This window comes from Hemicordylus capensis, chromosome 13, assembly GCF_027244095.1.
Source record: "Hemicordylus capensis ecotype Gifberg chromosome 13, rHemCap1.1.pri, whole genome shotgun sequence".
Lineage (NCBI taxonomy): Eukaryota > Metazoa > Chordata > Lepidosauria > Squamata > Cordylidae > Hemicordylus > Hemicordylus capensis.
Genome location: NC_069669.1, coordinates 1,586,331 through 1,600,197, shown reverse-complemented (window position 1 = coordinate 1,600,197; position 13,867 = coordinate 1,586,331). Strand labels below are relative to the sequence as shown.

Here is a 13,867-nt window from a genome sequence, read left to right as displayed (position 1 = left end):
CGCATTCCACCTGCTGGCGCTGCCTTTTAAAACAGTCCGGTGGGGCAGCAGCGTCCCTGAAATCAGAACAGTAGTACATCTGCTGGTCACCTCCGGACTTGACTACTGCAATGCGCTCTATGTGGGGCTGCCTTTGTATGCAGTCCGGAAACTGCAGTTAGTCCAGAATGCAGTGGCCAGATTGGTCTCTGGGTCATCTTGGAGAGACCAGATCACCCCTATCTTAAAAGATCTACACTGGCTGCCAATAAGTTTCCGGGCAAAGTTCCAAGGTACAAGATCTTGGTTATAAACCTGGGCATTTAAGAGAACGCCTTCTTTGCTACGAACCACACTGCCCATTGAGGTCATCTGGAGAGGTGCGTCTGCAGTTGCCACTGGCTCGTCTGGTGGCTACTCAGGGAACGGGGCCTTCTCCGTTGCTGCCCCGAGGCTTTGGAGCACACTTCCTGCTGAAATAAGAGCCTCCCCATCTCCGACAACTTTTTAAAGGGCAGCCAAGATGCATTTGTTCACCCAGGCTTTTAATTAGACATTGTTTTAATTGTGTTTTAATAGTTTTAATGTTTTAAGTTTTAATTGTTGAAATGTATTCATCTTTTTATTGGTTGTTTTTATTGTCTTGTAAACCGCCCAGAGAACTTGCATTTTGGGCGGTATAGAAATGTGATAAATACATAAATAAATAAATATTTCCCCACTTTGAAGATGCTCCAAGAGGTTGATTTATGTACATTGAAAAGGGGAAAGATGCTACAGGCTATGTGGAGATAACCAGAATGAAGAGGGCAGCCTGCTGGGGTCAGTTCTGGAACCTAGGAACATAGGAAGCTGCCTTCTACTGAGTCAGAACACTGGTCCATCTAGCTCAACCTTCTCCAAGGTTGCATACTTACTCTCAGACCTATCTTGGAGATGCTCCCAGGGAGGGAACTTGGAACCTTCTGCAGGCAAGCAGGCAGGCGCTCTTCCCAAGGTGGCCCCATCCCCTACGAAGGGGAATCTCTTCCAGCGCTCACACTTCTAGACTCCCTTTCATCTGCAACCAGGGCGGACCCTGCTTAGCTAAGGGGACAAGTCCTGCTTGCTCCCACCAGGCCAGCTCTCCTCCCTCTGGATGGGTGAGCTGCTGTATACACTCCATGAAAGACTTCTTGGCTGCAGTTACCCTCCCTCTCCTCCCTCAGTTTCCACCCCAGACTAATGACACTTTGGCAAATGTTTGTCATGTCAGAAGAGGCTCCCATCCAATTTAGGAGAGCAATTAGCATGAAATGAGCCTGACTGAAGTGGCTGGTCTTGTAATGTCGCTTGTCTGTGCAACTACGCAAGGACCTGAGTGACGGGGCGCTAAATGGGAGATTGTAAACATATCACCATAATTGAGCTTTTCATGCACATGCCCAAGTGATGCCCATTTGTCTTAGTGATCACCCTGACAAAGCCGGAACCATGGCCTGGTTTTTCCAGACATTGTTTTGGCATCTTCTTGTGCTGTCAGCTGGGAACGGATCCGGAGCGGAACAGGTTACAGCTGCATGGGAGGAGAGCTGGTCTGGTGGCAGCAAGCATGACTTGTCCCCTCGGCTAAGCAGGGTCTGCCCTGGTTTGCATTTGGATGGGAGACCACATGTGTGAGCAGTGTAAGATATTCCCCTTAGGGGATGGAGCTGCTCTGGGAAGAGCAGAAGGTTCCAAATTCCCTCCCTGGCAGCGTCTCCAAGACAGGGCCGAGAGAGACTCCTGCCTGCAACCTTGGAGAAGCTGCTGCCAGTCTGGGTAGACATTACTGAGCTCGGTGGACGAACGGTCTGACATGGTAGAAGGCAGCCTCCTATGTTCCTAAGGAAGAACAGCCCTGTAAAGATCCCAAGTGACTGATAATAAGTTTTTCATATTTGTTCCTTTTTTCCTCCAGGGTCCTCCAAAACAATCAGTTATAGAAAGTGGTTTCATTACCGGCCGTGACTCATCCCAGATTCAGACCCTGTCTGTTTTGTTCATCATAGAAAGCGAAAGAGGATTTGATGATGTCCTCTTCCGGGATTGACTCACTTCATTCTCCATTCATAACCTGGAGGGCATTTGCATTCCTGACTAAGAGGTGCTGGAGTGTGAATGGAGATTGGGTGTTGGTGGCGCTGGCAGAGCGAAAGGTGGGCTGAGGAGGCGGTTCAGTTATTAGGCATACTTAATGCAGATGCTATGTGTGAAGCACAAATACAGCCACAGAGGTACTCCTGCCAGCACAAAAGGACAGGGTTTGTGACCAAGACACCAGGAGCCCTCTGGCATGTTCTGGCCAGTGGAAGGAAACACCCTTTGAGTTGCACCAGCACACCAGGGGTTTCCCACCCTCCGGCCCTTGCGTGTTGTGAAGGCTTTGCTTCCCCACAGAATTGTGAGTTTAATCCTGTGATTAGGCTCAAGAAAAAGCCTAATATCTACTAACCAGTAGATATTAGACCCCAGCCAACTTCAAAGAAGAGTTGATTGCTTATAGGTCTAGCCTGTTTTACTGCTTGCATTGGAGAAATTCCCAGCTGGAAGACTGGTGTGCGTAATTGCCCCTTGAACAGCTTCTCCATGAATTGCCCCATGCCATTTTCTGTTCCGGCTGGAGTGGAGTCATTGTGGCTGGGGATGATGGGTGTTGTAGTTTAATAGCATAAGGGGATCCAGGCTTGAGAACCCCTGGTGTCGGTGCTTCCTTAATCTACACACACACACACCATGGTATGTCCCCTTTAGAACATCTTGAATCAAAATCAAAGATCACAGGGGGAAAAATAATGTCATAGCAGAGGATGTTTTCCCAAATGTTCGCTCTTGAGAACCAGTTCTAGACCAAACGGGTCCCCAGGCAAAGTGCATCTCTGATGCTGCTTTCTTTCTTTTTCAACTTTTGAATACTGGTTTTGGAGGGTTCCCCACCCCATCTACAGACCCTTTCATATCCTTGATGGTCAGTCTGTATGCACGCTTTATTCTGTAGCACAATACATGTGTGTGCATGCATGGATCTGGAAACCTGTATTTATTCATCCATTTTATCATAAAAACGTGTTCCCTCTAATCTCACATACATTTTATTTTTTTTTTGTTGTTGTTGTTACATTTGTATACCGCCTTTCATTAAAACAATCCCAAGGTGGTTCACATAGAAAAGGTAAAACAAGACTATAAAAATGACACAATTAAAATATTAAGCTAAAACAACAACAACAGAGTTCTAACTAAACAGATTTTAACATACATGCATCCAATAGCCATACAAAATACAAAGAAGCAGCAGAGGAGACAATCACATAAAAGCCTGGGTAAAAAGTTTTCACATGCTTTCTAAAAGCTGTGATGGAGACCGAGGAGCGAATAGCCACCAGGAGAGCATTCCAGTCTCCGGGCAGCAACAGAGAAGGCCTCCTTAATTGTCGGCACCTGGAGTCTCCTTAATTGTTGGCACATGGAGCAGAGCCCCCTCAGGTGATCTCACTAAGCAGGCAGCCACCCCTGGGAGCAGGAGGTCTCTCAGGTATCCAGGACCCAAACCATTAAGGGCTTTAAAGGCAAAAACCAGCACCTTGAATTGGATCTGGAAACAAACTAGCAGCCAGTGCAGCTCTTTCAAAATGGGTGTGATGTGTGTGATGTGATCCCAGCAGGCAGCTCCAGATAAAACCCTAGCTGCCGCATTTTGCACTAGCTGCAGTTTCCGGATATTCTTCAAGGGCAGCCCACGTATATAATGAAATGTATTTAATGTTAAAGAAGAACTGAAATGCCCAGTGCCCAACAAGACTGGGACCGGCCCCAGCAACCACTAGCCACCAGCTTCTAAATCTAGTCCCAGTTTGCCTTTGAATAGGAGACTAGAAGTGTGAGCACTGCAAGATATTCCCCTGAGGGGTTGGGGCCGCTCTGGGAAGAGCAAAAAGGTCCCAAGTTCCCTCCCTGGCAGCATCTCCCAGATAGGTCTGGGAGAGACTCCTGCCTGCAACCTTGGAGAAGCCGCTGCCAGCCTGTGTAGGCAATACTGAGCTAGACGGACCAAGGGTCTGACTCCGTATATGGCAGCTTCCTATGCTTCAAGAAACACCCAAATGAGAGAGAGAGAATAAGAATGCAAAACAGCAAACCCTCAGGATGATAACCGAATGAAAGTGACAAAGCTACTTCCCTGTTTCCTTGAGGAGTCTGTGAACCAAAATGGTTTTTAAATTGCTTCCATTTGCATCTAACCTCCTCGTTGTTGTTTGCAGCATTGGAACATCTTAAATAAATAGTGTTATAACAACCACAGTAAATGCTTTGGGTATATGAGGCTGCTTCATGCGCAGGCGAATGGATCCGTTGCTGCTTCGGGAGAGGTTGCTAGTGAGTTCTGTACATGGAGTTCCGTACCTGGAGGTGTGTGGCATTTGCCGTCACCTCTTCGCAGGGGGATTTGGGAGGGCTGCATGTTAAACTTCCCCATTTGGGGATGATGATGGTGGGGGGGGGAATCTCAAACAAGGCAATCTCTGCCTTTTTTTAGAAGGAAAGTCAGATCAGGCGTTTGGGTCTTGCACAGCCTCGCAGTTTAAGCGCAATGCCTTTATTCATTGGAATTGCCTGGTGCTCTCATGACTGCCTTGTTCCCAGTTTGCTCTCTGGAGACCCAGAAGCCCTCGGAAAGGCACAGGAAGGAAGAGTGGTGACAGCACTCACAGGAACATAGGAAGCTGCTATATACTGAGTCAGACCCTTGGTCCAGCAACTCAGCCTTGTCTACCCTGACTGGCAGCACCTCTCCAAGGCTTCAGGCAGGAGTCTCTCCCAGCCCTACCCTGGAAATGCTGCCAGGGACTGAACCTGAGACCCTCAGCAGCAAGTCCCACAGTGGACTAGCCAACGGCCATTCGGAAATGTGGAAGGAACCAGTGCATTTCGTGGTCATCCCCTGTCATTCATTTTCATACATCCCCCAGAGTCTAGATGATCAGATGCAAGGTGTCAGCCTGGTGGACGTGGAACACAGGAAACTGCCTTCTACTGAGTCAGGAGTCAGGCCCTGGGTCCCTCTAGCTCAGCATTGTCTACCCAGACGGGCAGCAGCTTCTCCAAGGTTGCAGGCAGGAGTCCTTCTGCTGCCAGGGATTGACCCCAGGGCCTCAGATGCTCTTCCACTGAGCTATGGCTCCATCCCCTTAAGGCATTCACATGTAGTCTCCCATTCAAATGCAAACCTGGGCAGACCCTGCTTAGCAAAGGGGCCCATTCCTGCTGGCGACCACAAGACCAGCTCTCCTCCCACACTCAGCAGAGACATTAAAGGTCCTGGTGGCTCATTCACACTCTTGGAGTCAAACTAACAAGATGACCATGTGTCCTCTGCCGATTTTCTAACACAGGGATTTCCCTCATCCTTGGGTCCCCACATGTTGTTGGACTACAACTCCCATTGTGGGAGGCCGGTGTGGATGATGGGAGTTGTAGTCATCCAACAATATCTGGGGGCCTGAGGTTGGGAACTCCCTGTTCTAAGGCATGAATACCGAAGCCTGCTACGTAACAGGAGTCGGCTGACTGCCCCACGGGAAAGGAGCATCGAGATGTGGACGTCGGGTTGCATTGACTCACCTCTCCATTTCACGACTGCCGGGCCTCCGGTTCCAAAGCAGCACACGTACGCCTGGAAACTCATCTCTACTGAGTGCAACAGACCCCGAGAGGCATGTAGGCGCAGAGCAGGCTGGTGCCAACAATGGATTCTCATTGCCGTTCTAAAACATCTCATCTCCTAATCTAGCAAGCCGGGGGGGGGGGGGTGGGTGGGGGGGGGGCGGCACCACCAAAGGAGGCGCAGCTGTCTCTGCTTCCTGGCAGCAGCTCAGGTGACTCCTCTCGTGAATCTCCCCCGCCCCATCCAAGGGAGGAGAGCTGGTCTGGTGGCAGCAAGCATGACTTGTCCCCTTAATGAAAGGCGCTCTAGGATGCCTTATACGATGGTCTCTACGGCTGCTTCTTTGTCATTTGCATGGTGATCATCTTATGCTTGTATTTTAAATCTCTTTAGTCAGATCTATGTTTTTTAAAATTGTAGCTTAATATTTTGACTGTGTAACTTTTATTGTCTTGTTTTCATTTTGGTGTGAACCGCCTTGGGATTGTTTTAATGAAAGGCGGTATATGAATTCGACAGACAAATAAGTCAATCAATCAATCGAACTTTAACAATAAATGAAATAAACTACAACTCCCAGCATCCCAGCCACAATAAATTGTCGCTGGGGGTGACGGGGATTGTATTTCAGCAACATCTGGAGGACCCCAAGTTGGGAACCGCTGAGCTGGTCTCCTGAGCTGCACTGCCTCTCTGGAAGACGGATTGTCTGCCTCTGCATTCGTCTCCCAACAGAAATTGTCTCAGGCTAGAGTTGCCATGCCGCCCGAAATTCCAGGTTTCACCCAGATTTTAAGCATCTCACCCAGATTGCTTAGCCCAACCAGATTCGCCCGGATTTCAGATTTCATTGGGGGGGAAATAAAGCTAAGCTCCAGCCCTTGTAGAAGCAGAGCTATGCAGCAAAACGGGCAGTAACTCTTCTGCTCTGAAATTATTTAAAAGCCAGTTTACACAATATGCTGAATTAGGCACCCGGATTTGGAAAGCCAAAATAGGGCAACCCTATTTCAGGCTGGATTTCCAAATTAACAGCAGCATCTTTTCACCTCTGGAGTGTTGAAATTTTGCCATAATAGACTGAGAACGTTCTCCCACGGGGTAGCCCTGCATTTTGGTGCCGCTGGATGCAAGCTTTCGAGCTTCACAGAATTCTTCATCAGACAAATGTAAATTTAGGCGGCTTCTCTTCCAAAGCAGAACACTCAAAGCAGCCGACGGCTTCAGAGAATCAATAAAACAAGTCTTACAAAGTCAACGACGAAACGAGCGGCAGATTCCAAACACAATTCAAACAATGACGCAGTTGCCCCCCACCCCCCACTGCCCTGGGGAAGGCCGCAAAACAGCGCCAAGAGTTCTGTGAAATCCTGTCTGCACACTCCTGGTCCACAGAATGTACCTGCTTTACACCAGCCCTCACTTGGGACAAGCACAGCACCACCCGCCCTCCCCAGGATGATCATTCATATAAATCCATTCCTACTCCACGGACTTGTTTTCATCTGTGGGATGAATGGAAAAAGCGAAGTGCACGCTTGTCACGGCGTGAGCAAAGGCCAAGTTGTCATTCCTTGTTGTCTAACCACCGATGCATTCATCTAAGGACAGCAAATGTCCTCCCCGCACTTGGAGATAATTGGGCTCATTAGGCTGGTGTCATCAGGCGCTGAAGCCCTGAAAGAGCCCAGCAGACGGTGAAATGTTCTGGAGGTGGGGCGGCGGGCTGGTGGGGCCCCCTTCAGGTGGCGCATCTCTCAGAGGAAGCTGCTTTCGACTCAGAACACTTTCCTGCGGGGTGATTCATCATCATCCAGGGCCACTTTGCAGCCTGGAGGGGCTGGGACTGGGTTTGCTTGCCGCAGGAGCAAAAGGAAGTGGCTCCTTCCTCCTGTCCACAGACCCGAGCAGTGTCGTCTTTGAATGAATGGGGTTCATTCCCAGCTGCTGTTAGTCCGTCTTCTGCAAAGGCAGCCAAAGCAGCGTGCAGAAATCCAGACGGGAAACGTGACCGATGGAAACAAGCAAAGCAAAGGACCCTTCTCAAAAAGGCACCCCCACCACACACACACACACACACACCACAAGAAAAAAAAAAGCAGTCAGCAGAACTACAAATGGCTGGAAAATCAGATCCTAAATGCTTCCCTCACACGCGGGCACACTCGGTTTTCAGGTCAGCCTGGAAGAGAGAGAAGGGGGGGGCATCGTAGGGCATCTCCAAGTGGGGGTCGCTTTTGGCAAAAAAACCCTTTGGCCTCTTGACCCCGCCTCGCTCTCTCATCCTTCACTTAGGATGCCTGGCCCCAGTGTGTTGGGGCTGCCCTGTCTATAGGGCAGATAAGAACATGGGAGCAGAGGGCTGCCTTCTTTGTGCATTTGCTACAATCATGGGTATGTGTATTGTATTGCAAGGGTGTGTGTGTGTGTGAGAGAGAGAGAGAGAGAGAGAGAGAGAGAGAGAAAGGTGGGGGTAGGGGAGGGCGGGAGGAGACTCTCATGACAGATCTCTCACTCAGAGCTCATTTCTGCCTTGAATCACTGCCGCTTATCAATTCCTCCAGGGCAAGAACACAAACAGGCTTCTGTTGAGTCACACCTAGACACGCTGGTGAGCACACTGACACCCCACTCCCTTCTTTCGTGGGCTGGGCCTGGATGCTGGAGGAGGCGTCCTGAAGAGAGAGACCCCACCCAGCTGCAGCCCCTTTGGACCCTGCTGCCCCTTTGGACCCCCAGCCTCGCCTTCTTCCCTCCCACCTCTCTGGGGAGTGAGCCAGGCTGACTGCGCTTTCCCCTTCGCCTGGTCTGCTTTTGGGGTTGCTTTCGACAGCTGTGTGTCCTGCACGCCTCCTCCTTCCTTCCTTCCTTCCTTCCTTCCGTCTCGCTCTCCTCCTTTCGAATCTGGCCCCTGTCTCCCTCCCCAGCCCTGCCACACAGATCTCCAACTGAGCCTCCAGGTTCAGCTTGCTGCAGGGATGGGTCTGGGTCTCAGAGGCCCCCAGCTAGCGTACACTCAGCAGTACACTCAGCAGCCTTGCCTGCACGAACGATCCAAAGGCAGAAATCCAACCGATCCATCTTTTCCGGGCACAGAGAGGCAGGCGGTGCTGGCAGATGCTCAGCCCTTTGAATGTCTGCCTACGGAGAAGGCAAGGTGGGGCCTGGTGCTTCCTACGGGGTGCGTGGGGGTGGGGAGTCCTCTCTCGCTTGCCACCCTCTCTGGGGGAAAGGTGGAGCCACTGGGGTGGGTGGGTGGCAGAGGGGAAGGGCTGCTCCTCCCCCTGCTCCTCTTTATATACAAGTTGGGGAAGCAGCACAGGGAGAGAGACCCTCTCCATCGGCATCGGCAGCGGTGGAGCCTCAACTTTGGTTGCCAAGAGATCTGCTCTGCCCTGAAAGCCAGCCGGATTCTTTGCCAGGGGGCTTCTGCACCAGGCTCGGTGGGGGGTGTGAGATCTGAGATCCACCCCTTGGGTTGACCTCCCGTTGCCGACACTCTTCCCGTCATGCTGTTCAGGCTGGCCTCCCAAGGACCCTGGAGAAGCCTTCTCCTTCTGGGCTTGGTCTTGCTGCTGGACCCAGTGGGAGCCTGGTACAAGCACGTGGCCAGCCCGGGCTACCACACGGTGGGGCGGGCCTCTGGGCTCCTGATGGGGGTCAGGCGCTCCCCGTACCTGTGGCGCCGGGCGCTGCTGCCAGGCGAGCCCAGAGGGGGTCTGGTGCACACGGTGGCCGCCTCCCTGCCTGCCAAGCAAGCATCTCACTGGCGGATGCTGCAGCAGGAGATTGGAGCAGAGGAGCAACCCTGGACTGCTCTGGAGCAGGCTTGGCAGAGACCCTGGGAAGGCACCTCAGCCCCGAGGACACACTTGCACCAGGCCTCCTCCTCGGGGTCGAGCCAGGCCAGGAAGAGCCTCCTCTCCTCTCTCCGGCACCAAGGCACTGCCTGGACACCCCAGTGCCCACCGGCATGCCGGGAGACCCCCTGGCCAAGAAGACGCGCCCCCTCGGACCCGGAGCTCCTGGACAGGGCCGTGCGGGAGGAGGAGCAGCAGCAGCGGCAGCAGCCGGGCACTGCCGAGGAGGCCAGGTAAAGTCAGTCACAGACGCGCCCAGGAGAGCCACTGCGGACGGGGGCAGAGTCAGGCCAAGATCATTCGCAGGCAGACGAGCCAGACCGGAATAATGGACTGGAGGGAAGTGTTCGGCGGCAGCCTCTCGGGTGCCTCGCCTGGGATGCCAGGGAGCAGGGAGAAGGACCCTCTCTGCCTGCTCAGGGGAGACCCCAATGGCGGCATCTGTGAGCGAGGAACCAGGTGGGATCCTCGGGATGCCGGGCTAGTGATTCTGGTGCCTCCTTGTTTTATGCGGCACAGTCACAGAAGTTAGTGTGGGGTGTGTGTGTGTGTAGGATTGTTTCAGATTCCCTTCCGAATTTGCTGTGCAGAAGTTACAGATTAATTTCCACTATGCAAGAATAAGAGAATAATTCAGTGGTGGGAACGCTGGGAAGCATCATGATGGCCAAGATCTATCTCTCTCTCCCCCTCTCTTTCTTTCTTTCTTTCTTTCTTAGTAGGGCTTTTGTCCCACACTGAGTGGAGGAAAGTGATGCCCTTCACAAGAGCCAAAAATCAAATGGTCCTAGTAGCTTGTACATGGAAGAGCAGAATTACCGTCTTTACACTGCATAAGGGTGCTTTTTTGTTTGTTTGCTGGCTTTTGGATACACACCACTTTAGAGGCCCTTTGGGTCAAAAAGGGGGCCTCTACATGTCACATCTACATATACTGAAATCACAGCAGGAACGACGATGCATTAAAACCAAATAAACGAGAGCTTGGGAGTTGTACTGTATCTGTGGCAGGCAGAAGAGAAATACTTGAAGAGCTGAGATATCTAGGAAGCAGCAGGCTTGAGTTGGCATGTTTTCTCTTCTTTCTTTCTTTCTTTCTTTCTTTCTTTCTTTCTTTCTTTCTTTCTTTCTTTCTTTCTTTCTTTCTTATGCACTATAAAGACCACACCTCATGGGTCCTGGGCACAGGGCCAGCCCACCTACACTTCTACATCACTTGCTTTCTCAGGGCTTGCTGATTCAGGAAGGCTGTATCTGTGCTGTTTTACCAGTTATGGCTCATCCCGGCATGGAAGTCATCACTTGACGTTGCACTCGTCAAGGGATGGGCACGCATCTCTAAACCAGCCTGTAGGTCCTGGCACTTCCCTAAATGTCTCACAGGAAGCGTAGGGGTGTTACTGAACAAGACAGCCTTGTGCTGAGCGCCCCTTTCTTAAAATACTCTTTGTCCCATGTCCTGACATGACTATTGATCTCGTTTTCCCTCACAACATCCCTGCAAGGTAGGTTAGGCTGAGAGAGATTGATTGCCCAAGGTCACCCAGTGTGATGCATGGCTGGTTGGGAATTTGAACTTGGGTCTCCCTGGCCCTAGCTCTAACCACTATGCTACACTACTCTCTGTGGCGGCTGCTGCTGTGAATGAGAAAGCATATTGCAGGATTAGTGTCAGGGACCAGGTAGGGAGGACATTATGCAGGGAGCAGTTGGGGCTCCCAAAGGGGGTTGTTCAGGTTCCTCCTCTCTCTCCTGACCCGCCTGAGTGCGGCTCTGCCTGCAGGCTGGCCATCTGTCAGGTAGAGCTGTGCGGTTACCAGCCACTACCAGAGGGGAGAGGGGGGAATATGGCATCAGGTGTCCGTTTGGGCAGCAGATCTGTATTCCTCTTTGTTCTGCCCTGAGAAAAAGGAGGAAATGGCCCACTTTCCAGGCAGGGAAATGGAGGCCGAGAGAGCAGAAGGGAGTTGCTTCGGGGCAGGCAGCAGGCAGCTAAGAAACACCACCACCACAGACCCTTTAAAAAGACCCAGCCTTCTTTTCGCCCTGCAGTGTTTTAGGACCCGAAATCTGACTGCGGACAGAGGGCACGTTGTCTGAAGAACGCCACTGGACTGAGGTGGAAGCCGGTTCCTGGAGCTGCGAACAGAAGCACTTCAGAGTGACAGACTCCTCTTTGAAACCATGCAGGCAGCATGCTGTGATTGTACGGATTCTCCACAGGCAACTCTGGGGTGCTCTTTGGGTCCTGGGATCACGGCCACAGCCACCTCTCTGGTTTCCTTTTTCTGGCTGTCGGGATATGGGCAGGGAGTGCCGATTCTTTTCTGGCCAGCTTCATGCTCACATCTTGGGGCAGGGAACCAAGCAAGGGGTGTGTTTATGCTCATTGATGCGGCTTCTTAGCAATATAACGTGTACCCTCGTGTCATTCTTTCTGGGATGCCTGCACTCATTAAAAACAAGATTTAATCCATTGAACTCTGTGCTTTCTTGTGTTAACGAGGAATAGATGACTTCATGGAGGATGTGTCTATAGCCACAGCTATAAGCGAAATGGAACCTCCAGAGGCGATAGCACTCTAGCTCAGAATCCCAGCTATTGGGGGAAAGCAACAGTGAAGACCTGTCACCCCAGAGATCTGCTTGTAAGTTTCCCAGAAGCACATGGCTGGTTGCTGGTGAAACCAGGATCCTAAGCAAGATCTATATCTGTTTGATTCCACAGCTATTGTTGACCTAAAACTCCCATTGTACTTTGCTGCAGTGGTGGGGGTTGATGGGAGTTGTAGTCCAGCGACAGCTGGAGAGCTTAAGGTTGGCCATCCCTGCAGTAAAACCATCCTTGTGTTTGTTCTTTTCTCTGGCTCCACCAAAACTGCCAGGAAAAGACGTTATTGCAATTTTACTGAATTGCATAAAACCCTCTAAATGCCAAGTTGAGGCATAACCACTGTGCAATTAAATGTCAGCCAGGGAGGGTGTGTAAAACGGACCCATTTCAGCCTGTGGAGCCCAGCAGAGGTATCATTTCAGTTGGAAGAGGCAGAGAGATTTCTGACCAGGACAACACAAGGCAAAATTAACAGGAGGGCAGGAAAGTCCATGCCTGGATATCTATCTATCTATCTATCTATCTATCTATTACATTTATAAACTGCCCCATCTAAAGGCTCAGGGTACAACAGTACAACAAATTTAAAAAGACATAAAAACACACACCATTCAAGACACAGTGCTAAAAACAATTAAAAAAACAATTAAAAACCAAACACAACACTACAACTCCCAGCATCCCCAGGTGCAATGGCCTTTGGCTGGGGGATTATGGCAGTTGTAGTCCACAACATCTGGGAATCCCTGTTAGAGGGGACACTGATGAGGACCGCTGCTCTAGGTGTATAGTCATATTATCAGCCCTCTCTCTCTTCTACCTACCTACCTACCTACCTAGACAAAATGTTGCCGGATCAATGGCAGGCCTCACCCACTAGTGGTAGCGAAACCTCCATGTTCAGAGGCAGCTTCTCTTCAACCAGAAAGGGTGTCGTCGGGTGCAGCAGCCGAAGCTGTGCAAAAGCACAACTCGGAGCTCATCCAGGTCATGCATCAAAAGCGAGATAAACTTCCTAGTGAGCGAGGAGCATCTGGACCAGAGAGGTTCCCCGGCGTTTCTATAGCTCCCCGGATGGGGCCTCAGCTGCGTGTGCGGATTTTATGGTATCCACATATGCTCCCCTCCGAAAGCTGGAGGGGAGTCCGTCTCCCCTCCTCCCTTTCACTCTCACACCCGCCCTGCTCCCCCTCCCCAAACCTCTAAGATTCGGGGCTTGCAACAGCTCATCGGGGCAGGCCTCAGCTGCAGAGAAGACCGAGGGAGGAAACCGATCAAGCCCCCAGGAGGCGACTGCTCCGGGTGCCAAGGCCAGAAGTGGGAGCCAGCCTGCAGCAGGGCTCCCACAGGGTTCTTCAGGAGGAGGAAGCCTCCATGGAGATCCACGGAGTGCAGCACACAGGCCCAGGCAGGCAAGCTCCCCTCTCCATGACTCCTGTCTGGGCAAAGCCCTTGGGGGAGATGTGGACCCTCCTCTCCAGGGCCGTCCTGTTTCCTCGGCAGACCGAGGCGGTCGCCTAAGACGCCAGTTCTTCTGGGGGAGGCATTGCAGCCCCCCTGGGCAAAGGCTGAGTGAGCAGGAGGGGGGACCTCCTCACTGGCTGTTTTCCCACCCCTGCTCAGGTGGGAACCCCCATCTTGGTTCCTCAAGCACCCAGACCCCAAAGAAGGGAGCACAACAGTTGGCTTGCTCCTGGGCATTCACTGGTTCCATTCCTGGCGGCATCTCCA

The 13,867-nt window shown here is 51.6% G+C and overlaps 1 protein-coding gene across 1 annotated transcript; it reads left to right on the top strand.

Moving 5' to 3' along the window:
* Positions 1 to 8,977: 8,977 nt before the first annotated feature.
* NPW (neuropeptide W) lies at positions 8,978 to 11,998 on the top strand. The gene is made up of 2 exons (XM_053276772.1): positions 8,978 to 9,755; positions 11,575 to 11,998. The coding sequence occupies exons 1-2, from the start codon at positions 9,172 to 9,174 to the stop codon at positions 11,594 to 11,596; spliced, it is 606 nt and encodes a 201-aa protein (XP_053132747.1). The 5' UTR covers positions 8,978 to 9,171; the 3' UTR covers positions 11,597 to 11,998.
* The last annotated feature ends 1,869 nt before the right edge of the window (positions 11,999 to 13,867 follow it).